The 22661-nt window shown below is 40.0% G+C and overlaps 1 protein-coding gene across 6 annotated transcripts in view; it reads left to right on the top strand.

Moving 5' to 3' along the window:
• The window catches only part of f (espin protein forked), a 219842-nt gene that overhangs the window by 111513 nt on the left and 85668 nt on the right, over positions 1-22661 (top strand). For all 6 annotated transcript variants that reach the window (XM_090371952.1, XM_090371969.1, XM_090371960.1 and 3 more), the window contains one exon: positions 13651-14053. In XM_090371952.1, the coding sequence (XP_090228078.1) occupies positions 13704-14053 (350 nt within the window). In that variant the 5' untranslated portion in view covers positions 13651-13703. The remainder of the gene's footprint in view (positions 1-13650; positions 14054-22661) is intronic.

Here is a 22661-nt window from a genome sequence, read left to right on the forward strand (position 1 = left end):
AGGTTTAGAACTTCTTACGCGGGAAAACTGCTTAGAAGGGAAAATGACCTAAGAGTATGAAATATTAACTAAACAAATAAAAATGAAAAGATACACATATATAAGTTAAAGATGACTGTTAAATACTATTTCAGAATTTATAAATATTTTATTCTGCCTCTGGGAAACATTTTTAAACTAAGGATTTCTAATTGCTTAACATTCTGTTCATTAAATTCATTACCAAGTTAGAAGAATGAGCTTTTTTGGAGTTTCAACATACCTTAAAAGATCACAATTATAATAAGATAGAGCAACAATCCACTAAGTAATTCAGAACTGTTCACAACCATCAGAACATAACGTGGTCGAAGCTATCCAATTATCAGGTCCTTGAGGTTGTCACAGATTTCTCTCAGATATGCCAGACAAGCTGTACTTGCTACATGGGAGTCTAAAACGTTGATGGAACTTATACTCGGATGACATTCAAGTCAAGTGGACCCAATTTCGGCGAAGTCCGGACGGTCTGTGACAGCCAAATCCTCTGCTTGCACCTTCACGATGGTGGGACTGTTAGTAATCCTGGGCATAACCTATATGCACAAGCACACGGTGGGTGACCACCCAGGTGTAAACCAACGTAAGCAGGGGTCGAGGTGTGGCGCCCACACAACATGGAGGAATGCCGCCCCTCTGCGTTACCAGGCAGTAATAGGTGGTAGATGACTCTCCACAACCGGTGCAATAGCACCACTTTGCTTATTGGAGGCTTGAAGTGGTGGAACCCATGTTTAGTCTCCAGAGCTAAGTTCCGGTCAACCCTTCACATCTCTTCCATCATGCAGTATGATTGATGACTTTTGAGGTTATGATGAACATCGTGGTGAGATCCAATCTTCCTTACATTTCGAGGGTACAGTTCTAAAACGGTGTTCGCAGGCCGGCCGCTAGTTAGTACACCGGACCGAACCTATTGGCAACTCTTTAGGAGGCTTCCGGATCAGCTAGTGTATAATCTTGCAACCTCTACTCTGCCAGATAGTGACTGGAGGGAGTCAGAGTAGTGTGTATGTGGGGGGGGGGCATTTTCGAGGCCGCAATCATCAATCATCAATCACAATCATCAACCACAATCGTCAAGGATCTGAGTATATTCTTACCACGCCATATCCAAAAATTTCATTACTTCATACAGCATGTCCCTTCCATTTTTTTTTACTATTGAATACACTATGAATTGTCAAACTAATAGAGCAAGCTTATCTGCGAAAAGATCTAAACCTCTCAAACGCTACCTAGTTCATTTCACAAATATACATGGTCTCAATTCTAATCTCAACGATGTCCATTTCCACTTGCAGTCTGCCAAACCTCATGTACTTTTTCTGACAGAATCTCAGTTATTGGTAGATCTACTCTCATCTCAATTGCCCAAATTATTCGCTGTATGATTCCTTTCGCCTCAAAGGTGGTACTTGTGCATATGTCCGTTCCGATATTCCCTGTCAGAGAATATCGGAACTGGTAATTTGGAATCTCCTCTTTTCGATATTCTCTGTCTTAAAATCTCTCTATCTCATTGTGTCAAATTCATCTGTTGTCCCTACTGTTCTCCTAATTTCGCTAATCACTTGGAGCTCTTTGACTTTCTCTCTTTGCAGCTTGACTTTCTCCAGTCCAACTTTCCTAACAGAGGTAATTTTCCTTGGTGATTTTAATGTTTATAACTCCAGCTGGCTTCCATTTTATAGTCACACCGAACTAGCTGGTCGAGATGCTGAGGCTTTTGCAATTACTAATGACCTTGCACAGATTGTTCATTTACCTAGAAGAATACCGGACAATCCTAACATTACAGCCAACGCGCTTGATCTTTTTCTCACAAACAACCCTTCTAAGTTCACAGTCGAAATACGTGGTCCATTACGCACCTCAGACCACAATTTGGTGATTGTGTCTTCTCCAATGGAGACTTTATCTCATGGCTATTCCCAACCTCGTGTTGTTTGGTATTGCAAGAATGCAAATTGGGATGACCTACGAGATTTCTTTTCTTCTTTTCCTTGGCCGGATTACTGTTTCAAAACATCTGATGTCAACGTTTGCTCAGATCGTGTCAGTGTAATTATTCTTGTAGGAATGGAATCATTTATTCCACGCCCCACTTTAAAATCTCGTCCTTCATCTTAACCTTGGTTTATCAATAAATGTGCTAAGGTTGTTCAAGAGAAGAACATTGCATATCGTAACTGGCTTGTTTCCAATTCTTCAGTTTCATTTTCTGCCTACACCAAAGCTCGCAACTATTGTAAAGCACTTATTAATAAGTCCAAACTAGATTTTGAACAGGCTAAGAGTAGAAAACTTCCTTCTTGCCCTAATGGTAGCCGAGTATTCTGGTCTCTTGCCAAAGCTATTGGCCGCAACTTTTTCCCATCTCTGTTCCCACCTCTGTCAAAACCGGATGGTTCTGTTGTCACTTCAGCCACGAAGAAAGCTGACCTGCTAGCATCCCATTTTTTTCCAACTCATGTATTAATGACCTTGGTAAAGCACTTCCCACCATTCCCAACACGCTGCATTCAATGCCTCCTGTGGTCTTCCATCAAAAGGATGTCAGAAGGACTTTGAAGAATCTTGATGCTAAGAAAGCTCCAGGTTCCTGGTGGTATTTCTCCACTTGTTCTCAAAACCTGTGCTCCTGAACTTACTCCTGTTCTTTGTCGCCTTTTTTCAGTTTCTTATTCCAAATGTATTTTTCCTTCTGTTGGAAATTTGCTCATATTTAGCCAGTTCCTAAAAAGGGTGACAAATCCCTCCTATACAATTATCGTCCCATTGCAATTACTTCTACTCTTTCTAAAGTAATGGAGAAATCAATTAACCGCCAACTATTAAGCTACCTAGAAATCTTCCGTCTGATCAACGATCGCCAGTATGGGTTCCGTCAGTGTTTATCCACTGGTGATATTCTGGCTTATGTTACCCGTTTATGGACAAATTCAATGGAAAAGCTCAGTGAAACACAAGCTGTTGCTCTTGACATCTCGAAGGCTTTCGATCCTGTTTGGCATAAAGGTCTTCTAAACAAGCTTCCATCTTATGGTTTGCCAACTGTTTTTTGAATTGGTTATCCAGTTTTCTCTCTGACCGCTCACTGAGGGTGGTGGTAGATGGCTCTCTGTCTTCTAATTTCTCCACTAATGCCTCCAAGGTTCGGTTCTTTCCCCCACTCTTTTCCTCTTGTATTATATTAATGACATTCTTCCATTGACTGGAAATCCTATCCATAGTTTTGCCGATGATAGCACATTGCATTCCACTTTCCATTTTGAGAAACCTTGCCCTGCTCAATCAGCTTCAACTTCTCGAATATCCGCTGCCAATTCCTTAAATGCCGATCTCCAGGTAATTCTCCAGTGGGGCAAAGACAACTTAGTTGATTTCAATCCTACTAAAACACAGTCTTGTCTTATATCTCGCAAAACGGATTTTCCTGCTCCTATGCTTATCTTTAGTGACACTCCGATTTCTAGGCAAAATGATATATTTCTTTTGGGGATTACCCTGACTTCTTGGCACAAGCACATTACAAATATTGCTTCCTTTGCATCTAAAAAACTTGGTTTGCTCTTCCGCTCTCGGCGTTACTTTTCTTCCAAACAGCTGTTCCCTCTGTACAAATCGCAAATCCGCCCTACCATGGAATATTGTTCCACATCTGGGGCGGTGCCCCCCAAACCTCTCTCAGGCTTCTTGATTCCATTCAGAAGAGGGCAGTTAGGTTAATTAATGATTCATCTCTAACAAAGTCTCTCCACTCGCTGTCTCATAGACGTACTGTTTCTGCTGCATGCCTCTTCTACAGATACTTCCATGGGCACTGTTCTTCTGAATTGGCTTCTATAATTCCCGTTCTCTCTTTCAAAACAGTCCGAACACGTGCCGCCACCAACCAACATCCATTTACTGTCCAACTTCAAACTCACAGAACCAACTTTAAATCTTAATTGGTTATCGTTTATTGATTATTGTAATAGTTTATTCATATCATTTATTTGTTATTGTAATAGTTTATTCATTCAACTGCCGTTTTCTGGAACAACCTTCCTTCTTACGTATTTCCTGAAAATTGCAGTCTACAGAAATTCAAGTCTAATGTCAACAAATATCTTATTTCGTCTTCTCAACCTCCAACCCAAGCACGGTACTAAGTACTACAGGTTCTAATACCTCTCGTGTTTGGGGTTTTCATAAAAAAAAAATATATTATGGATATCGATGAAAACAATTGCAATATGTCACTTCTATTATATCAAAATGTTTATACTAAAAAGGTTTTAGCGCTGAAAGCCTGATACTATGGAAAATTCGCTAATCGAACAAGTTAGTGCCAAGCATCATTTTAGTTTGTAGTAAACCACCGAAGTAGGTGAATTGGTATCGTTTCTGTTATATCTCATATGGTGAATACCTTCATAATGAGTTTCCCTTATATAGGACTAGCTCAAATAAGAGAAAAGCTTCGACAATGGATTCATTAGCATTAGCATTAGCATTAGTAGAGGCATATGATGCAAGAAAGCAAGCTTATTCAGCATCAGCCAAAAAAAAAAAAAAAAAAACCTCTCCCATTTCACCCCTCCGTTCGTTCGAAATACCTGTCCAGTTGAGCTTTAAATTTGTTTAGGCTATCAACTTCAACAACAAGTGATGGAAGTCGGTTCCACCAACCAACCACCCGCTGGCCAAAGGCAAATTTCCGCACATCTATCCGACATCCGTCCTTCCTCAATTTGAATTTATGCCCTCTGAGGTGATTATTCTGAGAAAGATGAAGAATCCCATTGGCATTGAGCATGCTCAAACCATTCAAAGCCTTATACACCTCTATCAGATCACCTCGCCGGTGCCTAGTCTCCAGACTCTGTAATTTGCAAAACTTAAGCCTTTCTTCGTAAGAGCAACCCTTTGTTCCATTTACTAATCTTGTTGCCCTTCTCTGTACCCGTTCCAGCAGCTCTACATCCTTCTTGAAATGAGGCCTCCAGACCTGTATACAGTACTCAAGATGTGGCCTAACCATTGCCTTATACAAGGGAATAATCACCTCCTTATCCCTGCTAGAAAAATTCCTGTATATCATTGACAAGACACTATGAGCTACTCTTGCAGCTCGTCTGCACTGCTCAGAGAACTTCATATCTGCCTGCACAATTACCCCCAGGTCCTTTTCATTCTCCACCACTGTCAGTGTAGTACCGCAGAGTTGACACATTGCTCTGGGGTTACTGTTACCCATATGTAGTACTTTACATTTGTCAATGTTAAACTTCATTTGCCACCTCTCAGCCCATCTGTTCAACCTTTCCAGATCCTGTTGCAGCAGCATAGCGTCAGTAGTGTCCTTAACGACCCTGCCAACCTTTGTATCATCTGCAAACTTAGACATTAAACTTGATATCCCATCATCAATATCATTCATAAACACCGAAAACAACAATGGACCCAACACTGAACCTTGAGGAACTCCACTAATAACATTAGTCCACGTTGAGCAGTGTCCATTGATTACCACTCTCTGTCTTCTGCCACTCAACCATCCCTTTATCCATAGCAGCAATTTGCCTCCAATGCCACACTGCTCCAATTTGTGCAGCAGTCTTCCATGTGCAACAGTATCAAAAGCCTTTCTAAGATCCAAATATATAATATCAAAGTTATTCCCTGCATCCAGTTCTTTTGTGACTACATCATAGTATCCAATCAAATTGGTCAGGCAAGACCTGCCCTTAACAAAACCATGCTGCGTCTGAGCTATAACTGAATTCTTGTCTAGATGATCCTGCAGTGCTTCTTTAACCAGTGCCTCCATTAATTTACCTGGAACAGAAGTTAAACTAACAGGTCTATAATTACTTGTGTCAGCCTTTGATCCTCCTTTGTGAATTGGGGTTACATTTGCACATCTCCAGTCTATGGGTACCTCCCCTGAGTCCAAAGAAGCTCTCATAATTATGGCTAGGGGTTTGCATACTTCCTTTGCTGCCTCCTTTAATATAACTGGATAGATCCCATCCACCCCAGGTGCCTTTTTTATGTTTATCCTCAACAATCTCTCCTCCACTTTCCTCTCAGTTATTACAAAATCATCCAGCTCACTGCCAATGTTTACTTTACCTACATCATTCTCCTTCCTGAATAACTCCTCATGCGTGAATGTAGATGCAAAATGCTCGTTTAGATTGTTAGCCACCTGAGCAGGATCCTCAACTGTTGAACCATCAATATCCAGTGGACCAATCTGATTCATCCCTTTCCTTCTCGAGTTCAAGTATGTAAAGAACTCCTTTCTGTTTTTCTTTGCATCCTTTGCCAAGGATTTTTCGTAGTCTGCCTTTGCCTGCCTAATCTCCTTTGTGACTTGGCGGATACCCAGGGTATCCGCCGAGAATAAGTAACATTAGTGAATAAGTAACTATTGGCGAAGCTTTGCTTATTGGAGGTACTGCAATATCAGGGCAACTCGTTGTGAAGGTATTTTCAATATGAGATACATGTATATCAAAAACGATGCCATCTCATCTACTTTGGTGGTTTACTACGAACTAAAATGATTGCTTGGCACTAACTCGTTCGATTACCAAATGTTTATATTGTTTAATATTTTTAATATTAAAAATAAATAATTTCTATATTTAAAAAAAAAAAACGCATTTAGTGGGAAATGTCATTATAATAATACACTGTGTATTCTTTATCACGAACTTTTTATGCGGGAAAAATTTTACCCGGGAAAATAATACATTACAACATATAGAGTTGAAATTGGGACTTAAGAAACCAAACCTAGTACAGGGGAAAACTTCTTATGCGGGAAATTTCTTATATATATATATATATATATAGTAGATCGAAAAAAAAAAATAAAAAAAAATATATATATATATTTTTTTTTTTCAATCTTCATTCTTCACCTCTTTCACGTCACACCCATTTAATAGTATTACTGTTAAAAACAGGAGTTCTAGGTGGAAATGAGCGTACGCTAAGGGGCTACTCCGACACACACACAGTGCATACCGACCATTGTGTCGATTACTCCTGACCATTGCCGATCGTCAACAGCGTTTGGAATGGTGCCGCGCACTGGGCACTTGAAATACACAATGGCGTGAAGTGGTCTTTAGCGATGTATCCCTCTTCTGCATTCCTGATGATCGCTGCATACACTTGTGGTGACTATATGGTGAACACAATGATCCTAGAGCCATTGTTGGACGCCATATTGCACACCCCGCTAGTGTTATGGTGTGGAGGTGCGATCAGTTTTGATAGTTGGTCGTGGTTCGTGTTTTCAACGACAATCTGACTGCTCGCCTCTATGTCGCCAAGTTTCTTGAACCATCGGTCTCCCCTTTCTTAGTGGGGTATGACGCCATTTTTCAGCAGGACAACGCTCAAACACATACCGCAAGGGTTTCCTCTGGGTGTCTTCGTGCCAATAGTCTTGGCCAGTCAGTTCTTTGATTCCTCCTCCATCAAGTACGTGTGGGCTACGATTGGACGCCATCTACAGAGCCACTCACGGCCAGCAAAGACCACGATGTTCTGTGGCACCAGGTGTAAGAGGCTTGGTGGGAAATACTGCAGAGGGTTATTCGAAACCTGTACGACTCAATGCCAAGACGCTTCGTTCAATGTATTCGCAACCGTGGTTAATTTACATCATATTGATCTGTGCATTTTAAGCACCGTTTTGTGTCATTAAATGCGTTCACACATTATCGTCTGCAACTTTTATCATGATACTCGTCTGCAACTTTTATCTAAATACTCGGCTGTCATTACTCTGAGTATCCTCTCTGTATTCCGATTCCTTAAGGATGCTGCAATTTCGATATCAGAGATTGTATTTTTTATTTTTGAAATTAAAAATGACATTTGAGTTTAATTTTAAAAAAGTAATTTCGCATTTCATGTTCCAAGTAGATATACTGCTTTTGGACAGAATAATAACTTGCTGAAAATTAATCAGTGTCGTGTTTATTTATAGTGTATGGCCGAGACGGCAATGATATGGCGTAGCAGTTAACCACAAGATTTTGAAATTATCCCATAGGGATCAGGCAAATTCGCCCACAAGGAGCGTCTAATTCATGCAGGAAGGACAGTGGCGAAAACCTTTGCCACAGATGGATGGCAGATGGCTAACTTCGTCCTCATAACCTTCGAATCGTCCTGCAAGTGGTAGATATAAACGAGTCGTAATCAAGTCGCAAAGGAGTTTAGGAAAGCCAAGGCAGATTACGAGAAGTTTCTAGCAAAGAAAATCAGCAAAGACTTCCTTACTTATATTAACGTAGAAGGAATGGGTTGAATCAAGTTGGTCCACTTGATGTCGATGGTTTAACTGTTGACGATCCTGCCCGTACTGCTGACAAACTGCGTAGGTATTTTGCATCTACATTCACACATGAGGAATTCTTTAGGGAGGGGATGCCAGAAGTTTATAAAACCCTAACAGGGAGCTACACGATTTTTTTTTATAACTGAGAGGAAAGTGAAAGAGAAATTGTTGAAGTTAAACAGAAAAAAACGTCCCCGGGATGGATGGAATCTATTCAATTATATTGAAGAAGGCAGCAAAGGAGGTAAGCAAACTCTTAGTCATAATTATGAGAACATCTTTGGAGTCAGGGGAAATCCCTGTGGGCTAGAGATGTCCAAATGTATCCCCATTTCCCAAAGGGTGACATGAGTAATTACATACCTATTACCTCAACTTCTGTTCCAGGGAAATTAATGTAGTCACTGGTTAAAGAAGTAATGCAAGTTAAATGAAATAATGCTTGACTGGATACTGCAATGGAGTGGCAAAAGAACTGGATGCAAAAAATAATTTTGATATCATGTACTTGGATTTTAGTAAAGCTTTTAATATTGTTGCACATAAAAAACTGCTGTACAAATTGTAACTCTGTGGCTTTAAGGGAAGGTTACTGCTATGGATAAAGGGATGGTTGAGTGGGAGAAGACAGAGGGGGATATAAATGGACACGTCTTTTCTTTCACTAATATTGGTGGAGTCCCTCAGGGTTTACTTCTGGACCCACTGTTATTTTTAATATTTATTAATAATATTGATGAAGGCATATCAGGCTTAATGTTTAAATTTGCAAATGATACGAAGGTTGGCAGGATGGTTAGTGATGTGAATTAACCAAGTGGCGCACCACTTGAACAAGACCTAGAAAAATTAAACAAATGGGTTGAGAGATGACAGTTGAGGTTTAACTTTGTTAAATACACGAACTGCTTATGGGTAATAGTAATTCCAGAATCGCACATCAGCTGGTTGGTACCAAACTCAAGGGTAGTGGAAAATACCTAGGAAGTAATTGTACACAGTACAACGAAAAGTTCTCTGAGGAGAGCAGACAGACTACTAGAACAACTCATGGGATTCCGTCGATGATGTACAGGAATTTTGCCAGCAGGGATAAGGAGGTAATTATCCCATTATATAAGGTGTTATTAGGCAGCATTTTGATTACTGCATATAGATCTGGAAGTCTCATTTTAGAAAGGATGTGAATCTGTTAGAATGGGTTTAGAGAAAATCACAAAGATTTGTCGGGAATATAAGGATTCTCTTACCAAGAAAGACTTCAGTTCAGTAAATTGAAGCATCTGGAAAATGGAGACCTTCTAGAACACAGGTTCTCAACCTGTGGTACATACGTACTACTGGTGGTACATCTAATTGTGCTAGATGGTACACTGACCAATAAAAAAATTAAATTAATTATAAATACACAAAAACGTTGACAAATTTTATGATTTATTACTGTACAAGTACAATAACATTACAGTTTTTAAACTGGTACGTTGATAAATAAGGTTGAGAACGTCTGTGCTAGGAGACCTGAGTGAAGTATTTAAGGCTTTAAAGGAGTTGAGCAAATCAAATGCCGATGCCATCCTTACACATTTTCCAACGATAGACTCATGGGAATATAAAATTAAATTGGAAAAGTACGATTGCAGAATAGATGTGCGAAAGTTTGCTTTCAGCCGAAGGGCAGTTGATTGTTGGTACAAACTTCCATTTGGCGTTGTGGGCGTGGGGTGATTCCAATATATTTAAAGAAGGATTGGACAAAGTAGGAAGGGGAAAATGAAGTTGGTAGTATTTTGTTTTATTTATTGATTTATTTTTGTTTTTTGGTTGACGCTCTATAAGCATGCTTCATTGTATAATTTTTCCATTACTAATACTAATAACCTGCTGTATTAGGGCCCAGTTGTGGCTTTTGAAAAATATTGTATTTAAATAAATACATAGAAACTTTTACTACTGCTCACTTTTAAATAATGTATCAATTAGACCATAGAAACTTTGTGAACTCAGTGTTGTTCGCATAATCGATAATATTTGTCATTCTTTGGAGGAGAGAGGGTCACAATATCGTTTTCGATTTTTGTAATTGTTTTCCTCAAAGCTTTTTGCAAGGCGTTCAGTACACCATGTCTGACCAGCCCGGTATTAAATATTGTCGAGACACACGCAATGAAGTTGGCCTTGCTAGGACATTGCTAAAAACTACGACGTTATTATGACATCGCAGATTCGCCTAGAGACAAGTGATCATTCTTGGACTCAATTAGATCTCTGCCTTCGGGGTTGTCTGCACTATCTTTCGAAATCCCCAGAATGGCAGTGATTTACGACTAACGCGTCCAGGGCTAAAATTATATATCAAACCTCGATGTTTCTCTTTTGACAACCGAGACAGATTTCCTCAATGGACTTATCAAACAGTAACAAACAGGGTCACACACTTCGAATCCACGATAAAGCAGACATTATTAGAAACATGAACTACAAAATAGATATTATATGACATTTAAAATATTCATTACTGATCATTAAAAACAAGCATAATCCCTGCCTTTGTCACTATCTACTAATAAAGGCGTGGTCAACCAGCTGGTTATGACAATAAAATTTAATTAATTAGGCTAATTAATTAAAATTTATTGTGTTTGAATAACAATTTGAAGAAGCCCATATGAAGAACCCAAGGCTAAAATATTAGTTTAGTATTTATTGCTTAGCTTCGAAACCCACCTCGACGGAAGCAACTTTTATGGGATTTCCCCCCCCCCCCAGCTAGTCGGACGAAGGTTACATAATTTTTGCTCTGGAATTAGTTTTTAATCCGCAAATCATTAAAACCTACTTAAAATTCGCGCAGCCTTCAGGCGCGACTTACTGGCGCCTCATATTTTTAGCTGGTCATAAGAACCGGGAAACAGGTGAACTCTGGATTGTGAAGCTACTTCATTATTGGCTCATTTATAGATTTCCTAGCGCCTCTGGGTTTCTTGGTATCATCATACATTATACATACCTGACGTACGTATGACTCCACTGTTAATAAGCCATGTTGAAATCTTTTCCACCTTGAAATATCTTATCCATTGCCTTTTTATCTTGGTGAATATTTCTTCCTGTTGCTCGCTAACACTGCTAAGATTTTCAGGAAAGTTTTCAATAGTCATTTTGAAATTCGGACACCTCTTTTTCTTTAAAGAATCTCTGAATAACATTTTTAAACCCAACCCGTATTTTTATTTAACTCAATTGATTGTCCTTTCAAACTGGCCATCCATTATTAACTTTCTGATTTGAGGTTCTATGAAGACCCCTTTAACTTTCGTGTAAGGGAGTTAGAAGTTTGCTACAGATATATAAGCAGGCCATCCTTATCCAGTATCTTCACCGAACTGTTTTATAGAGTGGAAGAGAGAGAGAGAATTTTCAAAAGTTCGTAGCTTCAGTATGAATGGGTAGTGGTACAGTGTTAAAAATTACTGTATTTTCTGTTTATGTACCACCTGTAGGCATCGGACCATACATGTACTCAATGTTTAATACTTCAAACAGTAAGGCACCAAGTTTCATGCAGTTTCAATAACGTTTTTTTTTTTTTTTTTTTTTTTGAAGTATACTTCCTGACTTCAACAAAGTTGTGTAAATGAGGAAAGATGAACAAAATCAGTCACCGTGCGGTCATCAAGTATTTGGGAAAAAAGGGACTAATGCCAAAGACACTTCGTGAGGATATGGTTATTACAACGTGTGGGGAGCATGTTCTTCCTATTTCATGGTTAAGAAATGGGCAGCAGATTAAACAAAGGAGAGAGTGCCTGGAAGCCCCACGCTGTGGAAGATCTGCAACGTCCATCGCTCGAGAAGTTGTTGACGGTGTGCATGATCTGGTGATGAGTGATCGACGATTGACAGTCCACTCATTGCCAAGCAGACTCAGCATATTTCTTTGCACGGTTAGTGACCATAGATGAGACGTATGTCCATCACTTTCAGCCAGAGACAAAGGAGCTCTTATCTTCCTCCAAAGTCAAGTCGATTTCTTCTGCTGGCAAGGTGATGACATCGGTTTTGAGATGCTGATGGAGTTTTGATAGTGGATTACTTTCAGAAAAGCTAGACAATCAAAGAGGCATATTACGTAGACCTTGTGAGGCGACTGCGCGAAAACATCAAAGACAAACGCCGAGGAACACTCAGAAAATAAGTCTTGTTCCACCAGGACAACACACCTGCTCAAAGTCTGACAATGCCATGAGTGCGGCTTTGAAATCTGCGACCATTCCCCCTTATGCACCAAATTTAGCACCATCGAACTTTCACATATTTCGTAGTTCGAAAAAATACCTGGCTGGCATCCATTTTCCCACCGACAGTGGCGTCATTACAGAAGTGGATGCAGTCCTGTATAAAACAGAAAACTTCCTTCCAGCTGGAATCAACGCATTGTAGCATCGTTGGCAAAAGTGTATTGGCTTCAAAGGGGACTATGTTGAAAAGTAACATGTTAGCAGACTCCTCAAAATACTCTCTTCATACTTAAGCCACAAACTTTTCAAACGCTCCTCGTATATATACATGATCAAGTAGCATGCACAGAATATTCATATCTTCACATACAATCCATTAATATGATGAAGTGTTTTAGTCATTTAAATAAATAATAAAAAATTTGTTTCACTCGATGGGCTTCGTACATACGAACTGACTACCCGTGCCGTCACTATATATTCTGCACCCGTCGGTGACGTCACTTTTAGATGCTGTGCAATGTGTTCACTTGTGGAGACAGGGACATTGAAATTGCGATGGACTTTAAACATCAGAGTTGCTGTATACACTCATGAGCCAAAACATTTTGATCACCCCTGTCTCCACGGTGAACACATCACACAGCACCTAGAAGTGATGTCATCGACCGGCGCAGAATATATAGTGATGGAACGGATAGTGCTTGTCAGTACAAAGCCAATGCAGTGAAAAGACAAGGATGGTTATAATGTTTTGGCTCGTGAGTCTATATAACAACTCTTTGGTGATTATACTCCATCAGTTTCAATATCTTATACCCTCAGCCCCCGAGTTCGAACCCCCATTATCATATTTCCATTACCGGACAAAATACGTTCCCAGATAGGCAAAACTGCATACTGCAATGAGTGGTTGCAGTGGAATCGAGTTTTTTATAGACTTTAATAATGTGCATTGTATATCAGTTGCAGCGTAAGTACTTTTTTTTTTTATTTATTCATTTATTTTTTGTTTTACAGGCAGATCCCACGGCTTTGCCTACCGTTGGAGCTACTGTCAAACGGTAAGAGTGATGCCGGAGGTTCCCTTAATACACCGCGCCTTGGTGGCGGCTAGAGAAGGCGATCTTCAGGGTCTTCAACTCTTGAAGAAAAAGCACGAACTGCTGCACACTATCCATGACGATTTCGGAGCTACATGTGTCCACTATGCAGCCAGGGGAGGAAGTGTGAAGGTGCTCGAGTTCCTAACCACGAAATGTGGCATGAAAGCCAACGTTCGTTCATTTGTTGGGGCAACACCAGCTCACGACGCTTCAGCTATGGGGAAACTGCCAGCTCTGGTTTGGCTTCTTAAAAACACGGACTGTACTCTGTGGGACAGAGATAAAGATGGCGCTACTGTGCTTCACGTCGCTGCAAGGTAAGACGTGTTTTTAAGATGGATCTTTAGGTTGTAAGGGTTTAAAATAACGTTTCAGATTATTTTACAGTAAAATAATCCCTCTTTATTTTGTCACCTCGTCTTCCTCTTTATTTCTCTCTCTCTCTCTCTCTGTTTTGTTTTTGCCTGTTTTTTTTTTTTTTTTTTTTTTTATTCCTGTTTTACAGCTATCAAGTTCGGTGTATGAAGTCCTGCATTAAAACTGACCGGAGGCAATTCATGCAAGACCCGACTCCCACGGCTTTTCGACACCGATGACAGATTTCATTTATTCACGCCTGCCAACTCATGTAACAGCGCAGGTGATTCGAAACTTTCGCATTTAATGCAGAGAAGACTCAGTAGGTGGTAATGGGCAAAGAATTCTTATGTCTGAGTCCCTGTCGATCTTATCAATTTACTCAGGTTGGGCAACTCAGTTCTTCCTGATCACGCTTTTGACAGAATGATCAGTTATAATTGCAAAAGAAAAAAAAAATCCGATATAAAAAGCGAATAAATATGGTCACAATTTATTCTTTACTGTCTAAATTCGATGCTGACTACTCCAGTAGAGGGCGCTTACGCGAACGGTGCTACGGTTTCTAATGCATCAAACGCTTTTTTTAGCTGCTTGAAAGTAATAGGACCACCGCACCTTCAGAAGCGACATCTATCGGCACAGAACGCATCATTTTTTTCATCGTGTTTCTTGTAGCTAATGGTAAAATCTATCCCTCAGTACACCGCCATCAGTGTCACTTTAAAGTTCATTATGGTCCTTTGCTGTTTCGTTTTATTCCGTTAGCTTTCCACCTTTTATGGACAGCAATGCAATTAAATGTATAATCCTTATTTTTATTTTCCTCGAAGTTCCACTTTGCTCGTCGCGAACAAGGTCGATGTAGAAGTTAGTGTCTCGTTTGGCTGTCGGATGTTCTTTGAATGTAGTTCATCCGGATCGCCAGCTGTTGACCTAATGTGTCATCCCTCTGAGTGTGTGTGCGAGTTTGATATTCGTTGTGCAACCTGTATTTTGGATGAAAGGAACCGAAAGCGGTTGGGGAACAGCATTTGTCAAGGGCAAACTCACAGTGCGTGTACTACGCGTTACACTAATCCAGAACCATCTATCTGCTGTATTTTATAACAATCCTGTCTTTTCCTAACAACTTGCAATACGTGTTTTTAAAATGTATGCGTTACAATATAAAATTTCTAAAAACAGTATAATCACTGCCTGTGTTATTTCGTAATAAATTATAAAATGGTTAATATTGTATCCCAAGCTCGGTTTACAGCGTTAGACCAATTCTGATGTATTCCACTCGGTAACTAGGACTGCTAGATTTTTAATCGATAACGAGTTTTGATGTACACTGAAAGAACAGAATTCATGGGATGCCTGGTTTCTGGGCAACGCGACGCTGTCAACCCTCTCACTAGTGGACAAATCCACCGCTTAGCAGGTATATAGGTACACCGATTCACGAAGACGGTAATTCGATGTCAGTATGGACAAACGTCGTGAGTGAGTTAACCGACTTTGAAAGAGGGGTGATAGGGAGCCCGACGCATGGGTCACTCTGTCGCGGAGATGGTACAGAAATTGCACTACCCCCGTTCGACAGTATTAAGAGTGTATTGGGAATACACCATTTCCCGAATAACATCCCATCTTGGACAACGCTGTGGGCGGAAAAAGGTGGTGGATGAACGTGGCCGTCGACATATGTCTCGCATTGTTTCAGCCAACCGGAGAGCGACAGTGGCACAAATCACCACCGACTTCAACGAGGGAGGTGCCAGAAACGTCTCCACCAAGCCCATCAAACGATCATTAGCCGCAACAGGTTATGGGACCCACCAGAGTCCTATTGCTAACAGTACGCCACAAGACTCTATGCGTCAGCTGGGCGAAAGAACATCGGCACTGGACCTTGGATGATTGGAGACAGGTCTCCTGGTCCGAAGAGTCCCATTTCCAGTTATTTTGAGCGAACGGGAGGGTGCGTATCTGGTGGAAACCGCACAAAGCTATCCACCCATCATGTGAACAAGGAACTGTTCAGGCAGGTGGACGGTCGGTAATGGTCTGGGGCGTGTTCAACTAGCACACATTAGGACCTCTGGTACGTCTAGACGCATCTCTGAACTCCTGGACTCCACCTGGACTCTGAACGGTCTAGATTACGTGTCCATCCTTGCAGACCATCTGCATCCCTTCATTGTCATCGTGCACCCACAGGGCAATGGACTATTCCATCAGAACAATGCGCATCCCCACAGAGCCGTGGTGACTAGAACATGGTTCGAAGAGCATCCCGCAGATTTTAGCCCCATAGAGTTTTCTTCCCGTTCACCGGACATGAATCCTGTGGAGCGTCTTGGGCATGATGTGGAAAAGTCCGTTCGAGCTTTGGACCCTTCACTCAGGAATGCGACTGAATTATGGACAGCGGTACAGCAAGCATGGATGGAAATACCTGTGGAACGCTTTCGTGAACTAGTGGACTCAATGCCTCGCCGTTTGACTGCCCTTAACCGGGCGAAAAGTGGGCCTACCCGTCACTAGATAGGTATCCCACGATTTCTGTCCACTCAGTGCACTGGTAACTCTTTATTCTCTGCATTGTGTCGCCATCTGTCGACAACCTGTAAAGCTAAATGCGCATGCTCAATACAAGCAGTAAAAAACATGGCTGTCAGCATAGTTGAACTTTACTTCAAAACAGAGGTGTTTAAAACTACTCAACGTGATTTTGTGAAAAGGTTCAATTCATAAAAAAAGTATTTTTATATATTTTTTAAAATTTTGATTAGCACTTATTAAATAAAATAAATATATAAAGACTGATTCTTATTCCTTAATAAACGACAACATGTTGTATGTTGTCATACTTATATATTTTTTTCTTATAATCAGATAAAAGAAGCCATTTAGTATATCGAGCCTTGAGTTCCTCCAGACGTTTTAGGGGTTGGTCGAAATTGAAAGCCAAGCATAACGAATTGTAGTTGGCTGCTATCTGTAGTTGTCTTGTAACGAGAAACATCTTGAGAAAAGCAATGCATTTTGGATCAAAAGAAAAGTTTATTACAAATGGTGTGGCGGCCGGACAAACAAACAGGCACATATGGAGGGATTATCTTATCATGATTAAACTCTAATGAATGGGGAAGACAGGTCTGTCTGCGTATAAATCTAATCCACATCACGACCAACTCCGTGTAGTCACAAGAACCCCCCCCCCCCTAATAATAAGTTTAATGACCGCGCTCTTTAACAATGCTATCGAAGGTGACCCCTCTGTATTCTACTTGCCCACATTTCCGTTTGATAGTCACGGTTTTGGGCGGGGCCAGGCGTTTCGGCTGGTGGAGTATAAATAGAAAGTCAGAAACAGTGGCTGTAGGCAACTCTGTTACATAGTTTTTACCTTTTTTTTCCTTTTTTTTTTTCACTTATTCACTACAGTGACTGGTAGATAGAAAGATAAACAGAGACAGAGGGAGGGGACCATTTTTTTATCATGTGATCAGTGATTGCTTTTCCAAGATATACTCCCGCCTAAAAGTTTGGAATCACGTTTCATTCTTCTTAATTTTGAAAGTTTTTATTAAAATAGGACCCCTTGTTTATCAATTTTTATTAAAATATTTTCTATTATGTACAAAATCAAAAAACTTAAATAATAGTTAATAAATTTCTAGAATCTTCGAGATATTTCAGAAAGGTGTAAAAGACTTCTATATGTGGTAGTTATTTGTTATATGGTTTTTTTAGGAGCATTAGCAACTAAGGCCATATTGCTCCGGGAATATGCGTTGGTTATTTCCCTGACCTTTCCGCATCCTCTGTATTTGGTGGTGACGGGCTTGAACCCCGGTCTAATCAAGAAGCATGTGCTATGCACTGCTTCTCCTTCCCACCTGGCTACGGAGGCGCTGATATGTGACAGAACATTATAGAAGATTGCTGAACGTTCTGGATGATTCTAGAAAGTAGGAGTACACCTCAAACAGATATCCCCTGCAATCTGCGGGCAGATCTGATTGAGGTGTTTAAAGCCTTGAATGGATTGAGTAGGCTAAATTTGATGGCATTCTTTTTCTTGCTGGACCACATGGGGGGGGACATAAATTCAAATTGAGGAAGGATGGTTGCAGGATAGATGTACGGAAGTTTGCCTTCAGCTGGCGGGTGGTTGATTGGAACAGGCTTCCGTCTGTTCTTGTGGAAGTGGGTGGTTTGAATAAATTCAAGGCTAGACAAATTCGTGGATGGTATGGATGGCTGAAGTGTGTAGTTTCTTCTTTTTTTTTGGATGATATATAATCTTGCTTTCTTGCATCATTTGCCACTACTACTACTACTCTTAAAGTAGGCTGCTACTTGAAGCCTTCTGAAAATGAGGTAAAACTTCATCTTTTTATTTACTTAGAAATTTAAGTTTTCTATGGGTGTTTGAGGCTGACATCGTGGAGAAATTGAAAGGGCAGCTGTATGTGAGGTCAGGACACAAATATGTCCTTAAAGGACACCTTTGTAAGAGGGAGTCAACTACCAATTTTATTTTATTATTTGTATTTATTATTATAGTTGTTTACTTAATTATTATTGTTATTTATTTTGACTGGTGCAGCAAAGCCTCGGACTTCCTGCACCATATGGCGAATAGTCATACTATTTTCTGCTTGAATTGGCAAAAGATTTCCTCTGAAATCGTGGCAGTGAAAAGCGGAGGTTAGCTGTTGGGCGTAGCTGAGTGAGTAGTCAATGTAATAGTGCGGTTGTACATGCGTTTGAGTTGTTACATGGATTACTTGTAAATCTCTCTTACCTATTGTAGTCGCGCCGAAGTATAAACTTTTTTTTTTAATTTGTTGCATAAACTCCGTATGAGGCAATATACGAATTTGTGATTATCAGAAAGAGTACATTTTCGTTGTTTCGTTTGTGTGTGCGTCTCTGTCATATATGATGGAGTTTGCACGTCTTGTCTTCTCTGGAGATGATGTAAGTTGCATTTGATCCAATCTATTGACGTCGTACAGGGTACTGTTCTAGAAGAGTATATCATTTCGAGCTTAAGTCCCTGTGCAACATTTCTTATTTTTTTTTTTGGCTTATCTGTTTTCCTTTAGGATCCATATGGGTTCATGGCCCTGGTACTGATGCGTCACCCGCAACATAGGATGATACGCTACTGGGCTGTTGCAGTGAAAGTTGGATAGCGTCTGCCTATATGTACTGAGAAGGATACGAGATACGAATATGGCTTTTATGACTTGGAACATTTTTCAGATGAGTTGGAATGTCCAATTAGGGCGCAACCAATACGTCTGTCTCCGGCTATAGTTGACAACTATTTTGAAGGAGGAGAGCAACCATCCATTTTTGCGAAAATAGCTGGTATCCAAATGCTTTTGATAGATAGACAGCTAAACAGCTAGTGAGGGACAGGCAATGAGGATATCTCAAAAATAGGATCGCAATAAAATAACTAGTTTTAAATTGGCGGGAGAAAGCAAAAGTTGTTGAAGATCCACTATTTATTCTAGGGACACCAGAAAGAATAAATACTAAGAAGGAAGAACTGAAAATAGCAAGCCATGCATGTACGAGGTCAGAGATAGTAATCCAAATCATGAACATGATTGAGAATAACTATTAAAGTAATATTCGATGTTTCTGAAGCAAAAGTCTGGACAAAACAAACCTGGATAATCTCAAAGGGCCAACAAATGTATCTCCTCTTGATTAGGGGAAATTCTGTTTCTATTACGGACAGTTAAATCCAACACCTTTGCGTCTGGCATTGAAAAAAGTTTTTTTTTTTTTTTTTAAAATACGTATAAGTATAGAAATGTAAAACGAACATTTTTTGACAGCTATCAGTAATGAGGAAGCACTCTCACGCGATCCTAGCGTCTCCAATATCTTCGACCAGAGCAATTACACCCAGTGGAACAGTCCTGTTCAAACTTTCTCCGCTACGGCCAACTGGTGACGATTTTAGTAACTTCTACAGGGGATATTAGCGACGGATTTGGGTCACCTTCCTGATGTCCAAAAACAGTATTCGCGCAATGAAGGTTCAGACGATAGCCCGATCCAGTTATTAGATGCCTAAATTACCAAGTGGCGAGAGAATCTTACCTCTGCAATGTGTTATCCGCACTGTTCCGCGTTGTAAACGTGTTCCTCATACATCACCTGTCTGTTTCATAAAATAAAAATCTTAAAATGTTCCAACCCTACAAAAGGTAGCGCTCCTTATTAGACGCATATTTGCATCGCATTAAAAATAGCAAGTGGATTATACCCGATTAATTATTCCATGGGATCTTCTCCTCAATCTCCAGCTTCACTGAATACGTGACAGTTGATTTACAGGTGTCACTGGTATCACTCTCTTATGGCTTTGTTGGGTACCTTCTACTCATTGCCATAGACACTGTCACTTTCATAACTTTAGAACCTACCCAGAACCCCATCAGCGTGATAATTACAGTACTCACCGACCACGGAGTTTTATGACAGTTTCTGTTCCCATTCTTGTTGGGGTCTAATGTTTTTATCAACTTAATTTGTAAGATCTATTTTTTTCCCTGTCTGTCAGAAGCTCAGTGTTAAGATCCTTTTGGCCTACCAAGAAACAAGTTAAACAGGCTCTGCCCACATCCTATGTTTTTTACGCGTCTGCAAACTTCTATTTATCGTCTAACCCCTTTTGGAATAGTCTATCTTACTGAAGGATTTTTTCCTTGTTGGTACTTTAGTTTGTTTACTTCAAATTCTCTTTTAATTTTTTTAAAACCAATATAAGGCTTTCAGTGATGGGTGAATTCTTCCAGTTGTTTTCTTTCAATATTTGCACGTCTGGCCCGGTGACATCGATCATTATCATGTTGGATGATGCTTATGTCTATAATATGAGTTTGTTCTGTGATCGATGTGCCTGTATGCTGGACGTAAAACCCAGCTTTCAGGGAGGAAAACCCATGCTACCCTCGCCTGAAACCGATGAACTCAGCCATGTTATGAAAAAGGTCCATAAAAGCTCCTGGCATCACTGACTAGATCGAACTCTGGTCTTTTCCAACCAATGTGGAGAGGACGTTGATTGTATCAACTGTACTACCGCGAGGGTATAAATATTGTAATCATAAAATTCATGAGACCATAACCCATATTCTACGGCACTTTATCTGAGAGATCAGTGAGGACCAACACATGGGATATGGAATCTTCTGCGGTGGGAGATGCCTATATTTTTATTTACTGCGAAATTATAAATGCTGCCGTCCAGCAGGTGTATGTATTGCATCATTTTATATAGAATCTAATCGGGTAATTTTAGCCAGTTTTGGTTAGCCTGAAGAACCGGATTAGACTTAAGGCTTGTAATCCGGATCCTCCAGCTGTGGTGAGCTCAGAAGTCATTGCATTGTGATGATCGGGTTGACAGCGGAACTCTACAATTATCTTAACAACAAAGAGAGCCATTCTCTCGTGAATGATGGCCGGCCAATTTCATATTAGGGGCCATTGCCATCTGCATAGTCCTTAGCTGAACCCTAACTGTCAAATGACCTACTTTAACAACCAAAAAAATCTGTTAGAGATGCATCGCTGCCAATAACGTCCAAATTTCGACAGCATACTGTATGACGGGGTAAATCCAGGTCTTAATGTATTTGCACCCAACAACAGTTGGTTTTTTATGTGTGAAAATTGATTGAGTATTCACATAACCAACAAAATTTGATCTGCAGGTAAACTTTGTGCGGAAGGAAGGAAAGCTTTTAGTCGAAAACAATACCCAGATCGGTATGTCGTTGGATAGCAGCAATAGTGAATCCTCTTCATATAGGTTGCACCGTGGGACTGTGTTTAAGTGAAAGTGTCACCTTCTTCGACTTCACCGGATCAATGTCCTTGATGTTTTCGGCAGTGTTACTAGAGTTGATAGTAGTTATCAATTTTTATACCATCAGCATTCATGATGATATCACTTCGACCCACCAGGAAGTCCCAAAATTTTCAACGAAACACTCCGCATAGTCAGCATGGTGCTAAAGAAAATCTGAGTCATCAGACCAAAATACTTTTATCTAGCCATCAACTCTCCAATCAAGATGATCTTGGTATCATGCACGTTACGGCTTTTGATAATGTGGGGTTAGTCGGTATGTTTGGCTTAAACGTCTTCTGAATTATGGAATTTAAAGTATTCATATATCTGTATTCACTTGACGTATGGCATCTGATTATTGAGGATGATTTGATATAGTCGTTTTAAACATTTAGTAATAGTACAGTTGCCTTATATGGGTCAGACAGAAAGGGCCTAAGTGGGCTGAACTCTGTTTTTTTATTATTATTATTATTATCATTTCAGTTTTAATTACGTAGGCAATTACAGGGAAGTAGGTCGAAAAAAGGAACCGGTCTGCAGTGCTCGCATTCGCTAGTTTACGAAGAAAATCGAGTTACTGAAAAAAAAAAACAAAAAAAAAAAAAAAAAAAGCGGCAGTTGTACTGTTAGAATTAACTGATTTTATTCATATGATTATTCCTATATACTTAGTTGATATTATT

This window comes from Mastigoproctus giganteus, chromosome 1, assembly GCF_048544385.1.
Source record: "Mastigoproctus giganteus isolate SK-2022 chromosome 1, ASM4854438v1, whole genome shotgun sequence".
Classification (NCBI taxonomy): Eukaryota; Metazoa; Arthropoda; class Arachnida; order Uropygi; family Thelyphonidae; genus Mastigoproctus; species Mastigoproctus giganteus.